General features: G+C 41.8%; 1 protein-coding gene across 3 annotated transcripts in view; it reads right to left on the minus strand.

Moving 5' to 3' along the window:
- The window catches only part of LOC120812713 (uncharacterized), a 40,294-nt gene that overhangs the window by 7,398 nt on the left and 5,289 nt on the right, over positions 1-27,607 (minus strand). Inside the window, exons 4-22 of one of the 3 annotated variants that reach the window (XM_078097708.1) lie at positions 21,795-22,694; positions 14,867-21,629; positions 12,937-14,414; positions 12,473-12,738; positions 11,255-12,086; positions 9,731-10,793; positions 7,420-7,446; positions 5,731-5,819; positions 5,537-5,612; positions 5,317-5,442; positions 4,363-4,471; positions 4,090-4,157; positions 3,745-3,983; positions 2,942-2,989; positions 2,726-2,856; positions 1,846-1,872; positions 1,339-1,432; positions 558-629; positions 100-400 (exon numbers count right to left, since the gene is read on the minus strand). In XM_078097708.1, coding sequence (XP_077953834.1) covers positions 100-400; positions 558-629; positions 1,339-1,432; positions 1,846-1,872; positions 2,726-2,856; positions 2,942-2,989; positions 3,745-3,983; positions 4,090-4,157; positions 4,363-4,471; positions 5,317-5,442; positions 5,537-5,612; positions 5,731-5,819; positions 7,420-7,446; positions 9,731-10,793; positions 11,255-12,086; positions 12,473-12,738; positions 12,937-14,414; positions 14,867-21,629; positions 21,795-22,694 — 12,709 coding nt within the window. Of the gene's footprint in view, positions 1-99; positions 401-557; positions 630-1,338; positions 1,433-1,845; positions 1,873-2,725; positions 2,857-2,941; positions 2,990-3,744; positions 3,987-4,089; positions 4,158-4,362; positions 4,472-5,316; positions 5,443-5,536; positions 5,613-5,730; positions 5,820-7,419; positions 7,447-9,730; positions 10,794-11,254; positions 12,087-12,472; positions 12,739-12,936; positions 14,415-14,866; positions 21,630-21,794; positions 22,695-27,607 lie in introns of all 3 variants that reach the window. The other 2 variants (XM_078097707.1, XM_078097709.1) reach the window with 2 other exon arrangements.

The following is a 27,607-nucleotide window of genomic DNA, read 5'->3' on the forward strand; positions in this document are numbered from 1 at the left end:
CCTCACTGTTCCATGTTTCATATACAGTTTATACCGTTTATGTCATTTAAATGATGGGAATTGAGGACCTGAATGTGTTCACACTGAGGTTTACTTCACCTTTGGATGGATCAGGGAAGATGCCGTGGCTTCTGCTCTTGATCACAGAGTTCTTAGGTAAATCCTCACTCCCCGCTGGTCCCTGACCCTGCCCAGCAGCATGCCCCGTCCCCATCCCGGGGACTGACATATGGGCCAGGCTGTGTCCCTGACCACCATAACCCTGATCTGACCCAAACCCTGGAGAGCCTTGAGAAGCGTGGTGGGCTTTGCTATGCTCAATGCTCTCGCTCTGCTCCTTCAGAGGCAGCCAGCGAGGAGTGTTGTCTAGCTGAGCCGTGTTTGACAAGTTAATCAACACCTAAGACAAAATGAACAAACACACAGTGACGAGAGAAATAAATATTCCAGACTCTAGACACAGGAACGGAGCCATTTTTCTGAGCTCACCTCACAGATGAACACTAAATGCATTTGACATTTTTACACACTTTTAATAAGACTGCAAAAGCACTCACTTCTCCAAGGAACTCATTTGAGGAGGATCTGTCATAGTCCCACACTGTCACCTCCAGCGTCTTTTTCTTTAACTGAATATTAAAAGGAAGAATAAGAGAGAAGGGCACATATTACGATGAAGGATCTTGTGTGCATGTATGTGTGATACATGAGGCGATAAATGAGCACGTGGGATTTTTGCCCTTGTTTATTTGCATGTGAGTGGAGGGAGCATAAAACAGGCATGAATGCAAGCCCATAATATGAGCGTCATCTAATGTCATAGGAAAGGAAGCAAGTACATCTATTTACATTAGAACGTGTTTGTTCCAATACATGTCGAATGAGTGCATAAACTTGAATGTGTACTTTGATACAGGAACGTGGGGGGGGGGCATGGAAATGTATCTCTGTGTGTTCAAGCAAACAAAGCAGCAGGATTTTATGGCCCAGCAGTCTCTGGCTGATTAGCAGAAGCTGGAGGAGCCAATGTGGTGTATCTGCACTCATCCCGCTGCGTGGTAATTGTACTTTGGGTGGTGTCTCCACCACTAACCGCTCATATCAGCAAACACAGACATCCACAAAAAACACCAACACGATCAAGTTTCTGTCACTCTTTTTGTAAAAATGACACACAATTAGGCCGCCTGTAATGTGTGAAAGCAGAAATGATGGTTGTTAACTCGAGTCTTGGGAGTGAAGAAAAGGTTAAACAAGGATACAGCAAACAGCCCCACGGACACGAGGACAGAAACCTTAATTGTGTTAGACATCCACTTGAATTGTGCTGAATTTTACCTGCTCTAAATGAATGTTCTTGTAGATGACGGTCTGGTTCCATTCTGGGTTCATGGTCTTCTGGGCGTACCTGGTCCTTCTTTTGTTATCAGCACTGATAAGTCATGATATTCAGAATGATTGGTTGTGAGTAAATGAATCAAAATGTATCTTTCCTGCCTGACCCCATGGAAGACATTCACCAAACTATGATGTACTCAATCCATAGATAAATAGATGCTCATAAATAATCAATCTCCTAGTGTGGAGACGTCAGAAACAAACAAATGTATTTTTTCTTGAAATTGTCTTTCACAAAATGATAAAATACTTCAGCAACAGAGACTGTGAAAAGCTAAAGGTGAGAGGCATGGAGAGAAAAAAGCAATGGCAGGAGTGTTCTTAGACACCATGAAAAAGAGCCGACAAAAGGCCACGCCAAAAGGATGGAAAAACACTGGGGGAGACATAAGTTACAGAAAGTAAAAACATAACACCAACAAAAAGCAAAGATCAGCACCACACTACCTTGCATTCTGGACAACCATGACTTGGCTGAGGGAGTCCAGAAGAGGAAGAGGAGGGCGGATATCACAAACAAGAAAAGCAAAAACACAAAAAACAGTCAGAGAAGACTGACGAAAAGCCAGTAAAGCATAGAGAGCTGAGGCAATCAACATTCTGGGTGCAGGGTGTATCTCTCTTTTTGTGCCCAAGCAATGTATGAAAAAGACTGAGACTGAAAAAACCTCACAATGATTACAACTGGTTCATGGGTGAATGCCTAATTCACTGTTCTGGGTGCTGTGGACTATTAATGTTTGACAAATGTATTTCTAAATACTTCTCCAGTGAAACACCGGATGAACCAAAGTGCTCTACTGCAGAGCTTTTAGTTCCAATCAGCACAGGGTGTAACAACAGAGAAGGCTAGTAATCTCATAAACATGTCCAATGGGGTCTATCTACGATTAGATGCTGTTGCAGAGCAGACAGAGGCTGCATCGGTCCGTTCCCTTGCTGTTCACAGACCCTTGGTAAGACGGTGGATCAGGCAAGATACTGCGGGATTCTCAGTTCAGTCAAGCTGCAACTGTTCAATTCAGCAGATAGTATATTTACACACGTATGTTGTCTCCGTCCAAGTAATTCAACAGCTTTTGTATACAGTTTAAAACACCCATCTATCCATTTACAGACATTGAATCCAATTAAATTATCAATTCACCTACAAATGACTGCCTCATATCATCATGTCCAGTCTCATTCCTGCATACAAACTGGCGTAGTTAGTCACTTCCGTACTAAATATAAAGTCAGAAAGAAATAGGGGGAAAGAAAACAGGACAGACACGGATGCACAGAGGCAGACACAGACCGGACATTTGTGAACACACTCAGAGCTCACCCTCTCCCCGGTAAGAGGTAGACCTTGACAAAAGGGTCGGAGTAACCGTCGTTGTCCCTCTGGGCCAGATTTCTAGCCTGCAGAACGTGGACGATCAGGTTTCCCAGGTTCCTGTCGTAGTTGATCTGGAGCTGAGGGAAAATGAGGCTGCGTGAGAACGAGCAAACTACAGCCGCACACATCTCTCTGGTACTTTTTGATCAGTGTTTTTAATACCTGAATTTCTCCGGTGATGAGATGAGTTGTCCTCATTGCTTCTTTCGGCTTCAGGAAAAAAAGGAAGAGCATGAAATGATTGTAAAATGTAAAAGAATTGTAAAAGAAAATCTCCTAACAGATTTATGGGATTATGATTTCATAAATGGTGCTCTCTGACTCCTGTCAGTTTACAGATTAATAGGTTTTCCGTGTGTGAAAATAAGCCAAGTAATGCTTTTTCAATGGATCTACACTATGTCTATCTCAGGGGACGTTTCACTATAGGAGCTGTGTAATGGATTCAAAAGTCCTTCAGTGAAATTCCAGAACGTTAAACAATTATTTGAGGTAAAAACAGGTTGATTTCCATTATTATTTCAGTACAAATAAATGGTATTTGGTATTATATAATACATCCTCTTTCATAGAAAAATAATGACATTTTAAAAAATATTTGCATGTAATGAGGCACTTTTGCATCCAATTGAATCCATTTAAATCCAATTGCGTGTGTAAAGAACACACATACCCAGGGTCATGAACTGCACCATAGCTTATTATAGCTCCTGCAAAGCGCCTGCTCCTATTTGAATGAATAAAGCCACACTGTTTTACCAGTGCCAGCATGCATGCTATAATACCGATAGGGTGTTTGCAGGGTTCCGCAGTCCTGTGCTCAAATTAGAGCACACAAAGTATCCATCTTTGAACTGTGAAATAATTCTCCCCCTTTCTTTGTCCCTTCTTGTCATCACACTGTGTACTGAACTCTTTACAGCTTCACAACCCGTTCTGAGCTGAGGCAGTAGAACGCCTGCTACCTTGTGTCGTTGCTTCTTGCTGATGGCAGGAGATGCAGGCTGGCCCGGGCTTGGCACGCCACTGGAGGAAGCCGATCCGGTACCCGAGTGCAGGAGGGCGGATCGCTCAAGTGCGGAGAGGACACCTAAATCCCCGGTCCCAAGCCCGGCTCCGCACATTCCAGGAGTCAGCTGCTGGGACACCTTTTGCAGTTGTGCCGCCAACTGCTTAGGATCCACTCCAGGGGAACGCTGCCCACCTGCTGAGGCAAATGTGAACCGTAATTCACCTTGTAATTATGTTAAATCGGTACACTGATGCGTGCGTGCATGCATGCGGACTTATCAACAAATGTGTGTACATACCAGCCTTAAGCTGGACATGGTGCTCCAGGGCTTGTGGGTGCTCAGGGTCAGACAGCATATTAAGGTCGCTGTTTGGATGCATACAGGAAATGCATAATGGAGTATCAACCAGTGTATTTCAGCAGTAACAATTTAAAGAGTGATATTTGTCATATGATTGGGTGTGGAATGAAGAAGGAAAAGGAGGGAGGAGAGAAGGTGTACATGGGTGCAGCGTTACCAGGTTGTACTGTCAGTGGAATTAAGGGGTAAATGATGACAGATGTAACTCACAGTCTCACACAGAGCTCCGCCTCAGCACATGGCTGGCCCATGATGCATTTCACTTCTTCATAAGTCTTTCCCGTCAGAGGGATTCTGTTCCACTCCAACACCTGCATCCCTGTGGTGAGAGAAAGGCAGGCAGAAACCTTCAGAGTCATATTGCGATATCAATTCCCACACGATATGTAATATGTTTTTGGCAAATTACCCCCCCCCCTCTGTATGTGAAACATGATTACCTCTACACACTCATACAGCAGAAAAAATGCTCTAATTTGTAGTACACCCAGTGGGAATCTATTATGTTTTTACTTGGTTGTGGTTTTGAATCATTACAGGATTGCACATACAGTACGTCGAGATGAAAATACAGCTAGACAAACAATTGCATCTCAATTAGTAGCATTAAGAAGCTTCACTTAAAAAGATGAAATCCGGTTTGCATATTAGACTTCTGCTTCAAATTAATAAATAGGGACGTGTGTGTTTGTCTATTCCTTCATCCACGTATTTGTGAGTCTATAATGATTCCAAACATTAATGGGGGCCGGTGCTGTTATGGGTCGACAGGCGTGTTGTGTTGGTTGGCCACGTGACCACAACAACCGAAGGCTACTGCAGCCTCCCACATCTCCATCTGGAATTCAGTGAGTGAGGCGAAGAACGGCCCGAACATAAATACCGTAGCAGTTTGGAGATCTATATTTACACCATTAATCTCATCGGCTTCATCAGTGATATTTATTGTGTTTATCGTGTAGCAAAGTCAAAGGAACTCACCTTCTATACCTTAATTTAAAGCAAGTCATCTACTATTCCCAATTTAACTTAAAATTCTAGTTTTTTTTCAATTTTGAATGCTTGACAATAAGACAATAATTACATTTTAAAGTACGGCAAATAAGCCAGTTGGGGCAGATATACACTAACTTATATTTTCTCCTTTCCTCAATTTCCTCTTACCCTCCACAACTTTCTCAGTTTCTTCCGCCACACCACCAGGGATAACTTTGGCAATGTAGGATCCAATCTGTCCGCAGCTCCCCGGAACCTCCTTCCCACCTACCACACGGATCCCAAGACCGTTTCCTAAGGGAAAAATAAACAAGCAAATCCTAATTAGCTAAATGGTGATACAACTTGATTCTGTTCAGTCATATAATGAAATGTCTCTGTGTTCTACCTGACACACTGGTGTCTTTCGGGTCTCTCTTTAGCTTGATGCAAGTGTGAGGAAAGGCATAATGCACCAGTTTCATCTGGAATTTTAAAGAATTTACCGAATGATGAAATGTGATTACTTCCAGAAAACATTTGAAGTTCACTGTTTGAGTAAAATAAATGTGGGAAGATGAACGTTGCCAGCTCGGATCTCACCTGTCTCCTGTCTGATGTATTTCCGCTCTGCGGATCCCCTTCTCCTGGCTTATCAAACCAATCTGTGTCCTCTCTTCTAAGGTGGTAGGCTAGACAGGCAGAGGTAGAGTTTTAGGCAAGGCAAGGCAATTTTATTTGTATAGCGCTTTTCATACACAAGGCAGACTCAAAGTGCTTCACATCATAAAGTTAACACGCTCGATATATCCCTGATAAATTTCCGATAAAAACACGATAATGGCTACTTGGACAGAGATCCAGCTTGCAATCAAGCTTTTGGAAACAGTTACTATCCATCACAAAGTCTATCACACATCCCAGCTGGCTCTTTTCTGAATGGACTGGTGAAAGCAAAAGCATAAACCTGGTCCACCGTATCAATGCTGACTGGGAGATCAGATGGCCACTGCAAACACTGAATGAAGGATAAATACATTTCAAGAGCATTTTAAGTTGTGCATGCTTTTGATAACATGCAGTGTTCCCGTCTCACTGGTAGGGCTCTTCTTTTTGCAGATTTTCATAGCTGGTGTATATGAAACGTTTTTGTTGAAAGAAGCCCTTCAAAATTATGTATTACTTAATAATTTCAGACAGAACACTGGATTGGAGTCCCGTTGTGTGTTTTATTCCAATAATAATAATACTAAAAACTAAAATTATGAAGATATAGTATACCAGTATGTTGTAGTGGAGTAGCATAAATGATTGAAATAATTTAGTATTTTATTCTTAATATAATAATTGAATAACATTTACACAGTATCTTCAAACTCCCTCTCTATAGTACAGAATCAACAACCATATAACTGCAAAGCAATTCCACTTCCTGGCGCTGTGAATCTCCTAAACCTCATAAAATAGAGACTTTACACCTTTTAAAGCATAGTACGTAATACCAGAAGACAATGAACGTCTTGTATTACATTTCGCATCATTATTGTAAGGCTCCAAAAACATCCGAAACCATGGTAGCAAGGCAGGTTGGTGGAGAATGTCTATATTAGAAACGTGAGTCATCACTTTGATGTTCGATGCAATAGATTGTCACTAAAGATAGAATGTGCACAGGTCTGCAGGTGTCTCTTTGTATTGTCAGTGATATAATTCCACCAAGGAGATGCACCAATAGTGCTGAAAAGGAATGGGCAGAAGACTTTAGCAAAATGTTGCCCGTTGGCTAAATGCATTTGATTATATTGATTATATGGCAACATCAAACTTCAGAATTCTATTAACAATTTGGATACAATGTCGTAAGATATATGCTCTGCAAATCACTTTAAATATGTTTTTGTTGTAACACTTAAAGTATCATCACACCATTCACATGAGATTTCATTGCGAAATTACATGAACATGAATACTGGAAATGGGCTTGTGGAAGCACTGTAATGCAGTCATTCCAAAACTATTCACAAGGGAGGTCACGTTAGTATATAACTTAAGATTTAAAATAAATAAATCTAGTACCATTGAGATAGGATTCATCCTAGATTTGATCTGACATGCTGGCTACTACAGATCTGTTATATGCCGTGTATTGTATTGTAAGCTACTGAGATGGGGGTCATTCCAGAATAAGTCTGGATTTGTTTCCAAAAATAACCAGACAAGTGAATCATTCAGAACGATGATATGCAGCATGGAGGCATACAGTCTAGGTTACTACATGGAATGCTCTCTCACCTTCTATATTCCAGTTTGGGCCTCCAGCTGGGGAAAAAATTATATGTTTTTTTCAGAAATGGGTTCAACACATGTTCAGTCATCTTAAAAACTATAGTAACTGTGCTACCACTAGATTTGTATAGTGATTTGTACTTCAGCACATGCACTGAAATCACTAGTCAATGTTAGATGCATGCTTGAATGTATTCAGATTGTAAGTCTGACAATACTCCGTCAGAAAATATAATTTGAGAGTAATTTAAGCAGTAGCGTTACAAAACAAAATCAGTTAAGGTATGAGTTAGCCTAAGCAATACTAAGTAGTTTTTTAACTAGTACTGTAAGATACTCTACCGTGTCTGATACTTTCATGAAAGATTCTGGCATCATCTCTGTTCAAAGTCAGCGTGGATTCACTTAGTGCTCTAACAAACACTTTTACCTGGGTTCAGGACAAATATCACCTCTTTAGCAAAAATGTAACCATATTGATCCTCAGCAAATGGTCCATAAATATAACTAAAGTTACCAAACATTTTGTATTTGTTGTTGTTATGCATATTGATGATGTCAATGTGATTGACAACAAACCTTTTTGAACTTAGTCCTAACAAGGCAACCGCTTTATAAAAGTCATTGGTCTTATAATTAGATTGTGAAAAAACACAATGTAGAACTATTTCCAGTTGAATGCATAACAGATCGTATCCAATTCAATCTTAGGTTATAAATTTTAAGAATAACCCCTCAAAATCTACAGAAAGGAATTTTTCTAACCTAACGTAACACTGCCAATCCCACTCTTACGGACGGAGACGGAGATAGTACATGTCAATATTTGCTATCAATCACTTTGTGACATGGACATCTCCCATTACAATGAGACACCCACAGCAAAAACCAACAAACACAAAAGATTTACTTTATTGAAATGGAAATGGTAAAACATAAATATTGCACAACATGCAAGGATGCAAAATCAGACAGAAGTGTAAAGAAACATTAATATATAGACATGCACTTACATAGGAGACAAATAAGACACAATAATATGGTTGTTAATGTTGTTTCTAAAAGTACAGATAACTGCTCGGTAGTCCTTGAGAAAACCTAATTGCATTGCGTTATATGGGTGAAAATGTCTCCTTGAAATTTAGATTATTCTCTAATTGGTAGGTCTGTTTTACTGACTTGCTAGGAGTTAAAGAAAAGTCATTTAATTTGCCTCAACTGCTCCCTGAGCACATCTAGACACAAGGATTCGGCAGTATTAATTCAAACTTACTGCTGCTAGTTGTATTCCAAAATAGCTAAAAGGATGTGTAGGACAAATAAATAAACATTTTTCTGAAGGGAGGATCTTAATATATAGCTTTGAAGATTGGTGGGGCGAGGGTTTAAAAAAAGACATAGAGGACAACTAGACACTACTTGTCATACCTTCATGTAAAAGTCCTTTATATCAAATGCTCTAAATGTTGTTAATAAATATTTTTAAAACATGTATATTTTATTTGTATTATCAGCAAAGAATATTTACATATAGACTTTAGAAGTCATAAATAAGTTACTGCAATTTAGTGCATATTTACGAGGTAGAGAGGATATGACTATGAGACATTTGATTATTTAAATGTAATATGTTCTTTAAAAAATACTTACACTTCACATTTTTCAGAAAATTTTCCCTTTATTTTTTTACGTAACTTGTATTAATAGCGCTTTGTGTTACCTCATTTTTGAAGATAAAAAAATATTCTAGCCCTTCAGCAAGTTTTTAAATAACGATTCATGTCTGCAATAATATACTGTAGCCCATTCTTAACATATGCATCACTGCGTTATAACTGAATAGGTCCAGGGAAGATCATACGTTATGGATTTTCACTACGAATAAGGCAGCTGTAATGGAGACAATGTGTATGAATGATGTCAAAAGCATCAATTCTGCATCAACACTTGTGCTACCACTCAGTTTTAGGAGCAAATATAATAAATATGAAGAGGTAAAGCCACTGTATAATAAAAAACAAAGCATGCTGAAAAATCCCATGACAAACATGGCTTGAACTGATACGTGATATACATAATCTCAGGCCAAGAGTATTATGTATCGGTGGGTAAGACATAAAACATAAAGGAAACAGCAGGCAAATATCTAATGGGACGTATACCAAGAGTAAGGGAAATAGAGACAACAACAACAACTATCTAGAGCACTGATGATAAAGAAAGACCATTAATGCACAAAATCACTATGAACACTTTGCATGCATGACAAGCAGGTCCACACAGTCATGTTGCTGCAACAGTCTCAGGCTCCATTTACCTTCTCTGTCGGACATGGCGCCTTGCAAGTCATCCATGATGAACGCAATGTCTCGATCATAGCCTCGTATCCGAGATTCCTCCCTCATGTGTTGCTGTACCTCTGGCAGGGAATGGCTGGACCCAAATTGGTCCCTGGAATCCGCAGAGATTGGAGGAAGAGGTCCAGCCGAGGCTCTGGCCATACCCATAGGCTGCCCCACCGGGCTCAGGGGGCTTTCCTCCTCAGAGTTCTGAGCCACTATGGGGATGCGTCCCCTACTTTGACTTATAGGGAGACTAGTAGGCTTCGCTCTGGCCACCCCTGGAGCAAATGCTGCATCTAGGACCTCTCCTTCGGTTTTTAATCTAAGCGAGGAGCTGGATAGGTCCCGTTTGATAGAAAGATCCAACCCATAGACAGAAGAGGGGCGGGAAGAGGGGCGGGAAGAAGGGCGCGATGAGGGTCGGGAACGGGTTCCACTTGGGTAGGTACCATCATCCTGGGCAGTGGCCCTGATAGCTGGTCCAAGTCCGAGGGATTGCCCAAAATTAAGAGAACCAGCTAAATTGGTGCCTAGGGAAGAGCCTAAATATTTCTCCTGCTCAGATAAGTTTTTTCTTAATCCAAATGTAATCTCATCCTGAAGCAACCTAGCTGTAGCAGCCAGATTGGTCACAGAGGAGACCCCAGATCCCATACAATTGTTAAAGTTAGCCTCCAAATCCCTACTCTCTTGAATCAGGGAACATTTTGTGATGGCTTTCGGATCTATAGTAGCCTTTTTGTTCTTCATCTGTTTCTGGTAAAGCACAGCTGCTGGGAGTTGCTTTGCAGCCTGCTTTTCAAGGGTTAACCTGCCAATACTATATTTCTCTCCTTTAGGGAAGTAACGAAAACTGCTATCACTGGGGAGATGATGGGGAAGTCCTAGCGCAGTTAGGTTCTCTAGTCCCTCAGTTCCTCGCCTGAACTCCTGCTTCATCTGCTGCTTTAGTAGCTTCAACTCATAAGGCTCCTCCATTGTCTCATCTTCTGCTTTGCCATAACTATGAAGTCGAGATGAGCCTAAAAAATCTGCCACCTAAAAGGGAAAAATAACATAACAAAAATATAATAATAACATTGAATGTTTTCTTAAGAGTAATGGGAATTAATTTGACAGTTACAAATATGTTTTATGTCTGTTGCATATACCTCGAGAATGCTTGATCAGTTACATGTTTACATATCTGGCCAGACTGAACCATTGGGTCTACATTTGTTTGTGAAAAGAGCGGAATTTTTAAGAACAGAACTTTTCATATACTTCTGTTAGTATCAGTCCAAAATCTAACACTTTGTTTTGCTGCCAGCTGTCTGCATTCAATTGTAAAAAATAGGGAAAAAAAGCAGTAAAGCAATGCTAATACATTCTCAAAATAATTTATATGAAGTCAATGCAACTGTAAAATTAACAGATAGATGGATGGATGGATACGTTATTGAAAACACAGCACGTGGATAAGTAAGGTAAAATGTGTATGGTCACAATAAAGGATTTACCTCTGCTGTGCACCTGACTTCTGCTGCCCTGAGGAGTCTGTCTGCCTTGGACAACTCTTTATCAGGAATGTTGAATCCAGAACCCATGCCTGTGTTGCTCTGCCCCGTTGAGGCCTTGGTGAGCTCCCCTATGTCCTCTATCAGCACGTAGTTCCTGGAATTGCGGTTGTCGATATCGGCATAAAAAGAATCAGCAGAAATGCTTGACATGGGACTAGAGGCCATGCTCCTTTCCCCTAGCCCCAGCCTCAAGTCCAAGCTGCCATACTTATCCCCAAGGTATGCAACTCCATAAACACTTTCTGTGGAGGTTGGCACAATGAGCAGATGCTGGTTGTGTATCACTTCATAGTTGGTGGTGATCTTAGGCTCTAATTCGGACATGGTGGATCGTCGTTGTTTTCCCTTCTGCAAGAGCAGCGCATGTTGGTAGCTGCTAGACTGACCTTGGTAATGGGGGAGGGATAGGTTTGTGTAAGGAGACGCCTGTTGGTGGTAAAGGGACTGCTGCTGCTGATATAGGTTCTGTTGAGTGTAGTGGCTGGTGGTTTGGGTCTGGGGAACGTACTGGGCATAGTGAGAGTAGGGACTAGTTAGTGTGTTGTACTGGGAATCAGCTTCAGTCTGGGGGGGGATGAATTGGTCAAACTCCGACTGGGGAGCTGTCCGTGGTCTCTCCAGGCCGTCAGCCCTGGACTCTCTGATGTTGCTAACTTCACTGTCTGACATGTAGTCTCTTTCCTCCGCCACCCCCTGGAGATAGGCCCTCTCTCTCTTCTCTCTCTCCTTCAGCAAGGCCTCCTTACGCCGGTTGATACCCATCTCAAGGTAGCTACAGTGATAACAACAGATTATACAAATAGTTTTACTATTCATGCACTGATAAATCCATAAGCATACAACTAAAGAGGCAAAAAAAATCTGGGGTCTCACACAATAGTACCTTTGTATGAGTATGACATGTGTGAGTGTTGAGAGGTCTTACTGAGTGATGTCAAGGCAGCCTTTTAGCCCATAAGCCCATAAGGTAAAAGGGGAATCATGTAAATTAATTAGTAATAATAATTGCAGGAGGGGGGGGGGTGCAATGATAAAAGTTGTAATTAATTCATGACATATTTATTGGTTACTATTATTTGTTAATGAAATAATGTCATATGGTCTGAAAAAAGGTGAGAACCAAAATCTTGAATTGTTTTGATCTTTGCAGCATCTTACCGTAGCTTGGCGTCAATCTCCTTCTCTTCTTCATCTAGTTCAGCTTGTTTTCTGCGAAGTTTATAAGATTCTCTTTCCACCAGATCAAGCTCCTTGTCAATGTCCTGCAGGATCTTTGCCCGAGCCATTGTTGTACTGCGGGCAAGACGGCGACGTGCAGAGTTGCTGTTGTAGCCTGCATGTCCTGCCATAGAGTCATCCTCAGGAGGGGGATCTGGAAGCGTCCGTTTGACCTTCCTACCTGTCCCAGATGGAGAGCTTCGGCTCTGGAAAATAAAACAAATGATAAATCATTGAATAACGATCAAAACACTATACATAAAATACTATATTGAATATAATTCACTTCATATTTCTCTATTATATTTGTATTAAAAAACACTTTAATCACAAGCACATTAATTTTCATTATCAATAATAACAAAACAAATATTTGTATCCATTTATATTCTGCTATGACTCACAGAATAGCTGTCTGCGTAGTATCCACCCATCCTGTCATCTGTGGTGGGACTAAGGGATTTGGGATCAGACACAGACTTCTGACTAGACTTTAACATACGAGGACCAGAGGAAAATCTGGTTGGGTCAGCAGTCAACATTCTCTGCCCTCCAAGGGACTTTTCCGGGGACACAGGGGAAATTGAGGTATAGAAGACTTTTGACTTGAGTGGGACATCTGCTCTTAGGTGTGTGCTGTACCCCACCTCAATAGGTGTGACACTTCTATCTGATTCTGTCTGACAGCTAAGACTGCCACCTCTCTGAGAGTTCTCTGGAGCTGAGATATGCTTGATAATTTCCACCTTAGTGTCCATGTGGACACCAGGTGGTTTGATAGCTCCAGAGTGGTCAGTCTGGACAGATATTTCTGCCACTGTTTGGATAGCTATACTAGAGACCTTGGAGCCGTGTCTCCCATCGCCGCTATGTTTTCGAGATCGTCGTCGAGCTTTTGTGGGAGCATCCCATTCATCTTGGTCCTCATCATCAGTCTGAGCGCAGCACTCAACATTTCTCTTATTTTTCTTTCTCCTTCCAACATGTTGCTTCTCTGCTGAGTCTTCATCATCTGTCTGCACTCCACTATCGATAATTTTTTTTCCTGCTTCCTGTTCAGCTTGAATGACCTTTACAATATTAAACTGATCCTGACTTTCTTCTAAATGTGTACCAATAGAGACAGTAGACTCATCTTTGACAGGCCAGTACTGGCCACTGTCCCCCACCCCTGCATATTTGGCATGTAAGAAGTTTCCTGTGTGACCAGTGCTACCATAGTGCTCATCAAGCTGGCGTTGGAGTTGCAGTTGGAGTTGTTGGATTTGCTGCAACTGCTCTTCTTGCTGAGCATAGGTCTCCTGCTGGGCTACCATGTGGGCATGGTGCTCTTCTTCTTGCTGCATAAGAAGCTGCTGTTTCAGTGCTTGAAGCTCCTCAAGCTCCCTCTGGACCATTAGCTGCTCCTTTTCACGGTAACGCTGGATCTCTTGCCTCTCCCACTCCAGTTCCTCAGCAAGACAAAGCTGCTTAAGCTTCTCCAGCTCTAGAAACTCCCTTTCCATCTGATACTGAGCCATCTTGGTGTTGTCTAACCCTGGGAATATTGGGGAAGAGGCTAAGGCATCCAGAGAGGCAGCAATTGCTTCCAGGGTGGCGTCTGAGTACATGTCCGGATAGCCTGTAATGATGTCCGCCAAAGCTGTGGGTAGAAGATCTTTAGGTATTTCTGTGTCAAAAGTTATTATCTGTCCAGGGTCTGTACTGTGAATAAAGCCATATGGATAAGGCGATGACTGGTTCTGGACTGTTGTTGTAGGTGGTAAGGCGGTGCTAAAGATAGAGCCCGGTTGAGTTGTAATTGTATTTGTGGATGGAACTGGAGCAGCAATCGTCCCAGGGTAGAATCCAGTAGATTTGCTAGTGTAGTCTAGAGCTTTACCTGCCATAATAAGTCCAAAGATATATATTTAACTTCATCAAATATATCATTTTTGAATGAACATGAAGGTTCATGCAATTTGGATTTAAAAAGACTGTAATTTCACATGCATATCGGTTGTCAGTTTGGCTAGCAAGACGCAAAACCAAAATATTGAGGGAGCACACGGAGGCACACGCATGCATCTGTATGAAGACAAAAGAAATAAAAAGCAGGTTTTAATATGTATTTAAAAAAGCAAGTTAAACAGTAATGGAAAGCATGACTTAATCAACATAAAGGGAACAAAACTACACATGCCTTATCAAAGGGAATGGACTGTAATTATATAGGTTAAAGACAAAAGGCACATGGTAAAGAAAAGTCCTGTCTATTAAAACAACTAAATGCAAGCACAGAGTATAAAAATAAAAATGAAGTAATAAAAAATACAGAAATACCCCTGTACTCACCAGAAGAAAGTTTGGCAGCAGTGAGGTCCATAGCGCCATCTGAAGATCTACTGAGATGGTCATAGTCATTCCTGGGATCATAGGAAAACAGTCCTGCCTCTGTCAGGTTGGTCTCAGACATTGAGGCTTGTATATCATTCATAACTTGGAAACCATACAGTCCAGCATTATCATATTGATAGTGGTCATCACTATAGCCAAAACGATTGTCAGGTTGACTTGTAACAGGTGGCTGTGTTCTGCAGCTTCCTGTGAAGGGTAGCTTATAAATAACATCACAGCAAACAATCCTGCTACCAGCTGTAAGGTCAACTGGAGTCCCATCATCTTCTACAACAGTCGTCACCACTCCAGGGCTTGTGTTAGACAAAGCTACCATAGCTCTCACTGGTCTGTAGTTTGACAGATCCATAGCCCCAGTGGCCTCCAGAGAAAGCACAGCATCTTCGTTTCTGATAGATAGTGGGGAAGTCATTGGCTCTTCGCCACCTGAGGAGACCAAGGCTCCAAAGGAAAGATTAATGGGCAGGTCTTGAGCTGCGGATGCTAGAGCACTGGCTAAAGGCTGGGTATTCACAGGTCTGTAGACGATCTGAGCAAGCGGTTCGAATGGTTTGTTTGTGGTGAGAGGCAGTGGCAATGACGAAACATGACCTTGCAAATCGAGTGGTTTCTCAGCTGGAGTACTGTTATATGAGGCAATGGTGGCTGTGCAGGCGACTATTGTTATGCTGTCTGTGACCACAGACAGCGTGGTTGCAGGGGTTATCTCTGCACTAAGATTTACTATCTCAGGCTGCACTGCTGTGATTTGGCAACCACTACAGTCACTTGAAAATGACTGTCGACATGACTCAGGTGGCGTTAGGTCCATGCCTTGTTCAGTCATCTTTATGTCAACCTTCATGGTTCGTAAATCAACAACATCACCCGGGTAAATTCTCTTTGCATTGTGTTTTGTCAGAGCTTGGACTTTAGCTACGTATGGTTGGATGGCGATTGCTACACTGTGTTGAGGGATTTGTGGAAGTCTTTCATGAACAACGGATACAGTGGTCCTTTGGACTTCAGTAGTGACCACCTGAGTTACAAGGCTTGGCAGGCTTTCAGGAGGCTGGCCTGAAGTAGAAATTGAAGAAGAATACATGTAACTCATACTTGAGACCACCTGTTCTGGTCCTCGAATCTCTTGACTCTCAATAGACTCCTGCTGAATTTTAGTGATAGTGACTGGAGCCACAGATGCAGCCTGTGGAATGGCCTGTGCAGTGGGTATTGGGGTTCTCCTGGTATATGCTTCAGCGGATATTACCTCCAGAGGATATTCATATTCTGATGAATAGGTTGATACTTGTGGTATTGGTTCTGTTGAATAAATGGATCCTCTCCTGTAGGGGCTTTGAACCGCATAACCATCAATAGGAATATCTTTTTCAGCTGGCATATTTACTACATGTGGCAATGGTAAAGATGGCAGGATGGTTATTGATTCTCTCCTGGTGCCAGCAAAAGCCTCAATTGTCCCCTGGTTGGGCATTTCATATGGATGAGTATACATTTCAATTATGGTGTATGTTGGCTGCACTATGCCCGACATAGATTCCCTCCTTCCCCTTGTATTTTCCCTAGTTGAAATGACTCCATATGGCATCCCCGCAGCTGCCTGGGGCTGCCACACTGATGATGACATTGAAGCTCTTAAATCACTGTCCTTTGGTATGATCTCTGTGATTGTCTCATATTCAGGTTCCAATGATATAACCTCCGGAGGTGGCGTTGAAGGTGACATGACCGTTGATGTAATTGCTCGATATACTTGTTGAATAGGTACATCTGGCTGTACGTCCATTGGTTGGAAGTGCATTGCTAGAGGTGATGGTGTCAAATTCACACTTGTAGGAGTTATCACATTTGCTACGGTAGTTAGTGGCAATAGCTCAGCTACCTGTAATGTTGGAGTCATTTCAACAATGAAAGATTGAGGTTGAGGAACTGGACATACTGCTGCTAATCCAGGTGTTCTAACGGCATTCTCGGATATAATAATCTCTTTAGGTACTTCGCTTGTAGGAAAGGACAACACTTCATCAATGAGCAGTGGGTGCTGGGAAGATAGAACTTCTAAAGGACAAAATGTTGGTGGTGCTAATGGGATTTCTGCAATGGTGGGAGTCTGGCTGAAAACTGTAGGTACTTGTTGCTCTGTAGAGTGGATCAATTCAACTAATGCAAATTGCTGTTGAAGAGGAATTAGCTGACTCACTACTGGTGTTTGTGATTTAACCACAACTGTCTCAGTTACCATGCCATGAGTAGGCAAATACTGTTCCTGGTTTGGCATTTTTATTTGAGCTGCAACTTGTGGATTGAGAACAGTTGTGGAAATTGCAGCTGGTCTATCTTGAGGGAGTGGTGCAACTAAAGTTACCTCAGTCTGCAGTGGTAAAGCAACAGCTTCTGTCAAAGGCTGTCGCTGCGAAGGTACAATTGTTATTGGTGCATGAGGAGCAAAAAGTGGTAAACACTGGGATTGTGTTGCGGATTGGACGGTTTGTGGTTGAATAACAACCTTTGGCTCTGGGTGCGTTGTGAGGACCTCATACATAGTTTGAGGTGGTGGCAGTTCCGGAGTAATTAATTGCTGCTGTTGCACACATGGTTTCTTAATTGGAAGAGGTACAATATGTGCCTGAATAGATGTATTCTGACCTAATGGCTCCACCATGACATCAGCAATAAATGGTGATTGTACCGCAGAAGGCAGATAGTCTCCCCTGGCTGACACTTTATTATCCAGAACATTATAGGAAGTTACATGTTCGACTGCCTGAGTTGGATCTATGGATATTAGAGGTGGGTGCCTTACAGTGGGAACGGAGGCCCTCCTAACTGTAGCCTGTGCTGAGAATGCCTCAGTGAATGTTTTTTGCTCTGAAGGTGTGGTCCTTACCCCTGAGACTTTTGTAGATGGGATGGAGCCTCGTCTTACAGGTGCCTGGACTGTTATAACCTCTGTCGGTGAGCCAGGCTCAGATGGAAGGGTTATCACTACATAGGTTTGCAAACATTTAGAATGTCTGGGAGACATAGGTGACTTAGGAGATGTTGCACTGAACTTAGACTCCACTGGCCGAGTAAGGCTGAGGGACAAAGCATTTGGAGGTTCTTTGATCCTAGGTAGTGTAGCAGCTTTAGGAGCCACGTGAGGTGGAGGTGGTTTGACACTCTCTCCTGGCTTATGGCTGAAAACCAGTCCAGCTGGAATTGATATAGGCTTAGGTGGTATGGGTGGAGGAGGCTTTGCAGTTTGATTAGGGCTATCTGTGGTATAAGAAGCTTTTGCTGCTGTGGCAATCGTCACTGACGAGGGAACCAGTGTTGGATACACGATTGGTTTGGTTAAATTGGTAGGAAAAGATGGAGATGTATCTGCTACAAGTATTTCAACTGGATCGACGATGACTGCTGTAGGTTTCGACATAAGGGGTGAAGCTGAAGCTGCTGACAACTTAGTGGATAATGAATCTGTATTGGTGCTGGGTATATCTGAAGGCATTTGACTACGTTGTGGTAGAGTAGTAGTAGTAGCAGAAACAGATCCTTTGCCAGCCATATCTTGTGGGGTTTGTTCAAGGAGAGATTTGTTTTCCACACTTGGCACTATGATGACTACATGCCCTTGTCTGGTTGGGGTAACTACCTGAGGTACAGCCCCACTATCTGGTTGTATGTCTTCCATTCTTGGCTGTATATCCACAAATACAGATTGCATTGGCTTACCAGTCACTGTGGCTCTGTTAGCTATGGTGGTGGTCATAGTGGGGGTGACATACTGAACAGTCCTTACAAGTGGAAATTCTGCACTACTCTTAGGTAATGACACTGAAGTAGACCGAGGTGGTGGAGGAGGAGGGACCTTTTTTTTGGTTATAATAGTTGATGCTGAAGACGGTACTGGACCCTGGGCTGGTTGTACTGGAGCTGGGCTCACTGGTGAGATGGCTGTCCGGAAAGGGTGTACCACTTTGGCTTGGCCTTGAGTTGGACTGGTTACGAGTGCTGAGACCGGTAATGGGGTTTGTGCAAAGATTGAAGATGTAGTTGAAACTAGGTCAGGCACCATCTGGTCTTTGACTGTCCAAGGGCATGATGCCTGAGTGACAGAATCAATATCAACTAGGGCTAAAGATTCATTGTTGACTGTAACAGGTACAGGTGTAAATAAGACTGGGGGTACAGCTGAGACAACAACAGGTGCTGGTCTTTGTGCTGAGACCTGTACAACAGCTGGAGCCACAATAGGCACCTGAGATGGAGATGAAACTAGGTCCGGCTTCTGAACCACTACAGTGACAGGACTACACATCCCCAATAGGGCTGGAGTTGAAGCTTCAGCTGTAGATGCCTTACCTTGACCTACTGCAGCTGTTTGAGCTTTGGATGGACCAGACACCACATATGGCATTGTAGCTATAACTTTGGTAAGAGTGGTGTAAGAAACGGAGGCCCCAGTAGACGGTACTTTTGCAATTGTGCTAGGGGATGATGGTGAGATATCTTGAGGTGATTGGATTACAAATAAAGTTGGATGTGTTGGTGTAGACAGCGGAGTTGAATCCGATGAAAGCGGTGTTTGAGCCTGGAGTGAGGATGAGGATGTAGCATTAGAAGCCATACTGGACTCTGGAGAGGCTGGTGAAGTTGGAGGTGACAATGGTGATACAGGGGACGGTGTGGTAGTTAGTTCTAGTGCTGAAATTGGAGTTGGAATAGGTTGTGGATCTGGAATTTCACAGACCACACCGAAAGGATCCATCTCTGTGGTTTCAGACAAAGGTGGGCTTATGGAGGGATAATCTTTAGTCTCAGAGTCATCACTGGGCGTAATGTCAGAGGAAATACCAACACCATACTCGTGTGCAAGACTGTCATCCTCTTCCTCCCCAGATGAGCACCGGGTAATCTTGAGGTCCGGTATGGGGAACAATGCCTTTCCGAGTGAAGGATCTTGACGAACCATAGGCCTGGCAAAACCAATGGATCCACTAGGTGTAATAAGTACAACATTCACTTCTGAACGCTTAGGGGGTTCAGTGGGTCGCGGTGGAGCAGGTCTTTTCTTTCTCTTCACTGGCACTTCACTAGAGGTTTCAGTGCCTGGAAGAAGCATGTCAAATTGTGCAGTAGGTGATGTCTCTTCTGTGGCTATGGTCACCACACAGGTCTCTGCAATCAAAGGAGGCCCAGTGACGGAAGCCCCCGATGAGGATGATGCAATGGCAATTGTAGCCTGTTGGAACTCTTGCTCTATCATCATCAGTTCTCTCTTTTTCTGCATCATCTTCTCATAGACCTCCTCTGGAGACCTAAGATGTTTGAGACACTCAGAGCTTGTATCCTCTGGAGATTCCCCCATCTTCATTTCAGGCTCCTCCACTAAGGATCCATAAAGATAGTCCTCTATGGACATCCCTCCATAAAGTGGCTCAATATCAGGAGGACTCTCCCCAGGAATAGCTTTTGTCTTTTGACTGATTTCCTCATATGTTTCTTCAGCACTCTTCAGTGGTGATGTCACAATATGCTTCTCGTTAAATGGATCAGAGAGATTGTATGGAATCACTGTTGGTGATGGCTTATCCCCTCTCTGTACTGCTCGCCAAACCTCTGGCTCGGATTCTATACTAGCAGAGTACTCAGAACCAGATCTACTGGTTTCGTCCATTGTTGTGATCTGCTTCAGATTCTCTGTTGAGGAAGTATCTTTGGTGGGAAACAGGGAAGTCCCATGGGATTTAAGTTCTTCTTTTTCTTTTCTAGGCTTCTCACCCCCCCTCATTTTCTCTTCCTCAGAGGAGTTTTCAATGGTTGGGAGAGGCTGAGTTGGCTGCCTGTGTCTTCCTTTGCGAAGCTGCTTTTCCCCACGGATTTTCCTGTGTCTGGGGCTGCTGTCACTGTCCTCCTCCAGAGATGAGGCAGAAGTGGGTGAAGATCCCGGGGTAAAACTAGATACCTGAACACTGGACGATCCCTTTGACAGGGATTCTGTGATGCTCTCCACCTCTTCATCAGTGCTTTGTCTGTGTCTGATGACTGGAAGAGCTTTCTTGAATCTAGAGCAGGGAATGGTTTCAGAAATATCTTGAGGTATTTCAGCGAATACTTTTGGAAGGGTTGTTCTCCTAACTGGGCTTTCTTCATTCTCGGTACTACTCTTTCTAGAAAGTGGTTTGGCCGTCACTGAACTTTTATCAAGTTCAAAAATGTTGATAGGTTCGTCATCTACTAAATCCTTTTCTCTCTCATCTTCTGAAGGATAAATATCTTCATCTTCATCACCCATGCCCATTATCTGCTTGCGGATGAATTCTTCATCCTCCATAGAGGAGTCAGCGCTTTCAGATTTAATGTCTTCACTGCTGGATGAAACATTCCTGACCTTCAGTTTTCTCTTCTGGACTTTAGGTGAAGGTGTAAACTCACTTTCACTGCTCTCAGCCATTGCTTGGAAACTTAAGCGTCTTCTCTCAGCTCCCTCCTTTACTGGAATGGATGTATTTGTAGATACTGGAATATCCTTTTGACTTGCAACAACCTTCCCATCTTTAAAATCTTGTGCCCTGGGTAAAATTTGTGGTTGATCTTCATCAGGCTCCTCTGTTTTGGATTCAGGCTTTGTTGCTGTTGTAGTCACAACTTTGTTTTCAGTAGGTATGGTGACCTTTACTTCTTTCACTGGTTCTTTGTTTATTTCATCTTGACCCTGAGGATGCAAAAAACATCAAGAAAACCTCAAATCCATTTCCTCCTTGAAAGAATCTCTTGTTTCTACTCAAAATTGTATGAAAAACAATTGATATGTATGTTGATATGTTGTTATTGAAGTCAATAAAATAATAAAGTTTTAAAAAAGAGGACAAAAACTTACTTGTATTATGATGTTATTTGCCGATACTTGTGTCTCTGGAAATAAGGTGATGTTGTTGATCTTTTCAATTAATTCTTCAGCCATTTCCTTGCCGGCTGTTTGTTTTTCCAATACCAGCTGTGGTTCGTGTAACTTTGGTTGCACCTCAGCTTGTGGTAAAGATGTTGTTGGCTCTGTCAGTTCAATATGATCATCAGTGAGTAACTCCTTAATCTTATGTGGAGCAGACGATTCTGGCTTTATTTTATTTCCTGGGACAACCTCTGCAGCAAAATGGAAAGTAGGTACAGCTGTAGCTTCAGTTGCAGGTAGGGGGGAAGCTGAAGCAACATCTGCTTCCAACTTGTCTTTTGAAAAGTCAACTTTAGACTCTTCAGCATTGGGATATTGTGGTTCTATGAATTTCACTTTCACTGACTCTTCTCTGTCTTCCACTGTTACAGTCCTGTTATGATCTGTGTTTGGTACTTCAGCCTTTGGTGTTGCTGCGTCCTTAGCGGGTGGCATGACTTCTGCTGTGAATGCTGCCAATGGCTGTTTTTCTTCTAAAACAGGTGAAACCGTTTCCTTTATGGCTATGTGTGTGGGCTGGATCTTCACATGTTCGGAAGCTGCTGTAGCCGTGGTTTCCTTTTCGACAGACATAGGTTCCATCTTTGGCTTTAGGGTTGGAGCTGTTGGCATCGACTTGATGGAGTCAGGGGTGGGCTGTGATTTTGTCACCACAGATGTCAGCTCTGCCTTTGCAGGGGAAGTTTTGGGTTCTGCCTCTGCAGTTGCAGGTGTGGACAGGGCGCTTGGCTTGGCAAATACAGGTGTAACCTGTGGTATTCTTCCTGAATCTCCCAGCTCTCCAGACAAAGCCCTCCGAGTCTGGCAGTTCAGGCACAGCCATTCCTTCTGTAACCAAAAACACAACAAGTGATCAGGAAACACACCAGATTTATATAAAAACACTTGTAATTAGTTAGTTGTTGACCACTGGTATACCACATTCAACATAGAATACATTTAGTTATATATTCAGGTGATGCGAAAAAGCATGCAAACTTCTTATGAAATCCGGTTTAAAGTAGACGTAGGTGCAGGTTAACTCATACCAAAAACATTAAATCCATCTTAATAATGGAACCACAATTCCCATTTGTGCATAGTAATGGAAATGCAATCTATAAAAAGGAGGATTATCGGGCAAACACGGTTTGTCCAGACTGCAATGATGTAAATGAGTAGTCCATTTGAATAAGCGATATTATCCACCCTCTATAATACCCAGTTTTAGACCTCCTCCCAATTGTTTTGGATATATATATATATATATATATATATATATATATATATATATATATATATATATATATATAATTATAGAAAGACGAGGTTGGAGGAAATATTTAAACATCAATGTTAAAAAATATTATCACCTGAAGTAATCTGTATTTTCTGTCCTACTTAGGTTATAACATATTATAATTCAATACAGAGAGTATGGCTGGAAATATAAAGCATAATATTCTACCCTAGAACAGAGGGTAACAGCAACGTAACATGAAGGGCACGATAGCTGCTGTATGATGCCTTCACTCACTAAGGAATGTTCACAGCAAACATGATTACAGTTGTCAAGGTTTGACTTTATCTATTTAACTTGATACAAATGCATCCATATTGATTGATACTGACATGCTTTTATCCAGACAGTTGTGATTCAGTATTAGTGCCAAACAGTAACAAACAGACCAGCATAGTGCATGATGATCCTAATATTGTTAACCATTGAAACCTCAATTGCATCTGATCTGACGCGAGCTCAGCATCACTAATGTTTCTTATTAAACTTAACCCTAATCGCTACATGGGTTCACATGGTTATTAATGGTTAAGTCATTATTATTTGCAAAAATGTACAATAGTTGTTGAGTGTTGTGTAGTTCATCTACATTTTAAATAGCTTTTGAACCAAATAGCTTTGAACCAGTATACAGTTGATCAAAGATCAGAGTTATCTATGCTAATGTAAGCATCTGTCAAAGACATAATATCTATACACCCCTCTCCTGTATCACTCTAGCAGCATGTAAGCACAATTTACAAGGAATGTACTCTGTTGCACACAGAGATAAATCAAGTCACTGTTCAGGTCCTTCATGATAAATACAATAAATGATTAATTTGATCATCATAATCTCATATGCAAACATTATGATGGCATATTAGCTGCTTGGCTTTAGGCCATTGATGTGATCATCATAATCTCATAGACCCACCACCATGGCCTTATGAGAAGCAGCTCATATTTTTAAACCGATGCCATATTTGCCAAGGAAATAAATGCAACTCCACCCTTTTAAAAAATGAAGAAATGATCATTCTTATTTCAAAAATGTATTATTAACCTTTTCTTTAAATGTCTTTTTACTTGTTAAGAAGTAGGGTGGTCAAAACCCATATTTGCATAACAGGTTGGCCTACTCCACACTCTACCTTTGCTCCCTTGTGACTTGAAAGAGCTACCCAGAGACAGTGATCGAAAGCCTCTCTGGTGGTGTACTGTATTCTCCCCCTCATGCAATCTAAATGTGCCTCCGCCCCTCCCGCATCTCCACGTGATCTCCACGGTATTGCACATGAGTAGATCTCAGCATAGTAACAGACAGAACAGATAGAAAGAGCAATCACAGAATAATGCATTATACACCAAATGAATGCCATTTACACACCATTACTGCACCAACCTTGCATATGATAATTTATTTAACCTTAATCTTGAACTTTAGTAATTATGTACACCAGCCTACAATAAAAAAATAAGAAAACATTTCCATAAACAAAAATACCCAATCCCATCATATTCCCCTCCAGCGGCAGTCACAGTCTCTCAGTAACACAGTCTCAAAGCCATGCATCAAAGCCACAGGGTTTGGGAAGTCGCCATCATCCTTTTGTCTAATTAAATCTGTTTTATGAGTAAAGAGCAGGAGCCCTAAGCAGAGAGCTGTGGGAGAGGCTGCTCTCTCCGATTAGCCTGAGCTGGATTACCAAACCTCCACAATGACATTAGTTGGTAAATTATGCTCTTGACACAAAGGCGGGCTGCATTAGGATTACTGTTCAGCAGTAGAAAGAAATGTCCACTTAAATGTATAGCAAGATATCAATGCAAAACCTTGGGGAAGAAGCCCATTCATTCTGGGCACAGATTACCCTCAAAATTGTATGATACCTTCACCTTTTGCACTTTCAATAAAATTGCACATTATTTTCTACATACATTTAAGTACAAATACATATATCGCTATGCATTATGATATCTGAGAGAGTAAAATGCATCTAGTTTACTATTAGCAACAATTTAAATGACCCAAATAACTATCAAACTGCTCTTAACAGGAAAGACTTGGTATCAACTGTCGTGAAATTTACTTTTTTTATTGGCGAGACTGAAGGAACGTCCTATGAACTGTGGACTACACAGTGTTTCCAAGCCTCTCTTCAGTGCTTTTCTGATGTTGATTCTGGAGCTTGTTAGTTCCTTATTGATTTTCTCGCAGATGCCATTGGCAAAAGCTGTAGCTAGCTAATATACTTGGCTTTAAAAGACCCCTGCGTAGTAGAGCTCATAAATCAAACCCCCTGATAATAGAGAACGTTGACCTACTAATCCGTAATAAGCAGAGTGCTTCATTCTGAAGACAAGGATATGCACGGTCAGCTTTCTCCAATATAACAAATGAACCTTCAGCAACCTTCATGACAGGATGCAATGCGTAAAGACTTGGGTAAAAGAGGGAATGAGAGGGTGTGGCATACATAGAAGGCTATCCCAGTAGGAGGTAAATTAGGAATGTCTTGGGTGAGGTCTTTTTCCTTCCCTCTGACAGAAAGCCACAGCATGTATTCAAATATCAAATATGAAAGAGACTAACACAACAATTTATACTGGAAAACAATAAGCTAAAAAAACTATGTTCCCACCAATGCAACATCAGGTTTGACTCAATTAGCTTGCCTCATTGCAAAGAGGTTGTGAAAAAAGCAAGGGATGCAGCAGGTAGGCAATGTTTGGTCTCTCCAGATAGTGGATATTTTTAAAACCATGACTGGGCGCAGCAGGGAGTGTCTTCACTTTACCATGGAGACAAAAGTCTTGTGGCAGTCTCTCATGGAAGCTTTACAAAACATGTGTCAGCCCTTAAATGGATCTAATAATGACTGATTACTTTAAACAACTTATAAGGTACACATTGTTTTGTAATAGGACATCTAAATACATTTTAGGTGAAAGATATAGCTTCATGTTAACATTACAGAAAATTGCTGAGAAAACATCATTCATGCTGCCTAGAATACACAAAGCTCTAGCTGGCAAAGCACGACCCACGTGTGTCCTACTTATGAGCCAACAGTCACTCGCAGGCTTTTGATGGCATCAGCTGAAGCAGAAAAGGAAAAATGGATAAACTCGCTGCGAGCACTCACTTTGGCCAAAGTGGCCTTTTCTTATTTCTCAAACCTTACACATACTGTACATTTTAGATTTTAAAAAGTGACATGTCTGTCTTTCAAGTAAAATGTATTGCTGCTCATCCTGTCCAGTGGTTTCATGGCCAAGCTATTTATTTATTCCATGGCTATTATTGTAAGAGGAATTCATTGATTTTGTATACACACTAGCAGTCGTCCATGCTTGTCCCTACCCCCGTTTAACAGCTTACCATAGGCTCTTCCTCCCTCTCTAGTGTCAGCGACAAACGTGTCAGATGTAAATTACATGAGAACATGTCCTCTGTTTCTATTTGTATTTGTTTTCTTCACAGTAATGTGACATTTTGGCTGAGCATGTGGTAATCTGTCCCCAACAAACTGTAAAATGAAAGAGAAAGAGAAAGTGAAACAAATGCTTACAGCCACTAGATCCCTCGATATTAGTTTTGTGGTTTACTGAGCGCATATAAAATCCTCAGTCTCAAATTGTAACAGTTCACAGAAAGTGGAAATAACCTATTGCCCAACATCAAATAAAATACCAAAAAGCATGAATAGTTAACTACATATTTCTCAGATTTAATGTAACCAACGTTACTAGGATTTCACATTATGAATCGACACTGGGTCGTCGTGGCGCAGGGGTTAGAGAAGGTGTGCTGGGAAGCACAGGGGTGGGTGGTTCGATTCTACGCTGCCCCATGTTCCATGTCGAAGTGTTCCTGAGCAAGACACCTAACCCCTAATTGCTCCCCGGGCAAAAATGTGAAAAAGCCATGGGTTTAAAGTGTAATGTAAGTCGCTTTGGATAAAAGCGTCTGCTAAATGACCTGTAATGTAATGTAATGAAAGTATTACCATCAAAATGCATAAAGCCTCCAGTAAAACGACTAACATAATATAGCCAGTTATTGAAATGCAGTTGCATAGTTTGCAAAGGGGAACATAGCCCTGCACTGCAGTAAACAGGTACACAATCTTGCATTCAACAATTAAACGGATGTGTGGATACGTTAAAAAGCACAGACACGCTTGGGCGACTGCCACCCACGCAAAACAAATGGAAGAATCAAATGGCGCCACAGAGTGAGCAGATGGCCTGAAAAGAAATGTCTGCAGCGCTAATGTATTGCACAGGGTTGTGTTAAAGTTAACCTGTTTCACCTCTACTTATTGGTATTTCACAGGGCTTTATCAACTCAGATCTCTTCCAGAGGCTTGCGATTTCCTCGCAGCTGTAGGAGCAGATCCCTTCTCACTAATGCTGTTGCACAACCCTCAATCACTTTTATACATTTGCAGCAATCTTAAGCAATAATAAATTATAT

Source organism: Gasterosteus aculeatus, chromosome Y, assembly GCF_964276395.1.
Source record: "Gasterosteus aculeatus chromosome Y, fGasAcu3.hap1.1, whole genome shotgun sequence".
NCBI lineage: Eukaryota > Metazoa > Chordata > Actinopteri > Perciformes > Gasterosteidae > Gasterosteus > Gasterosteus aculeatus.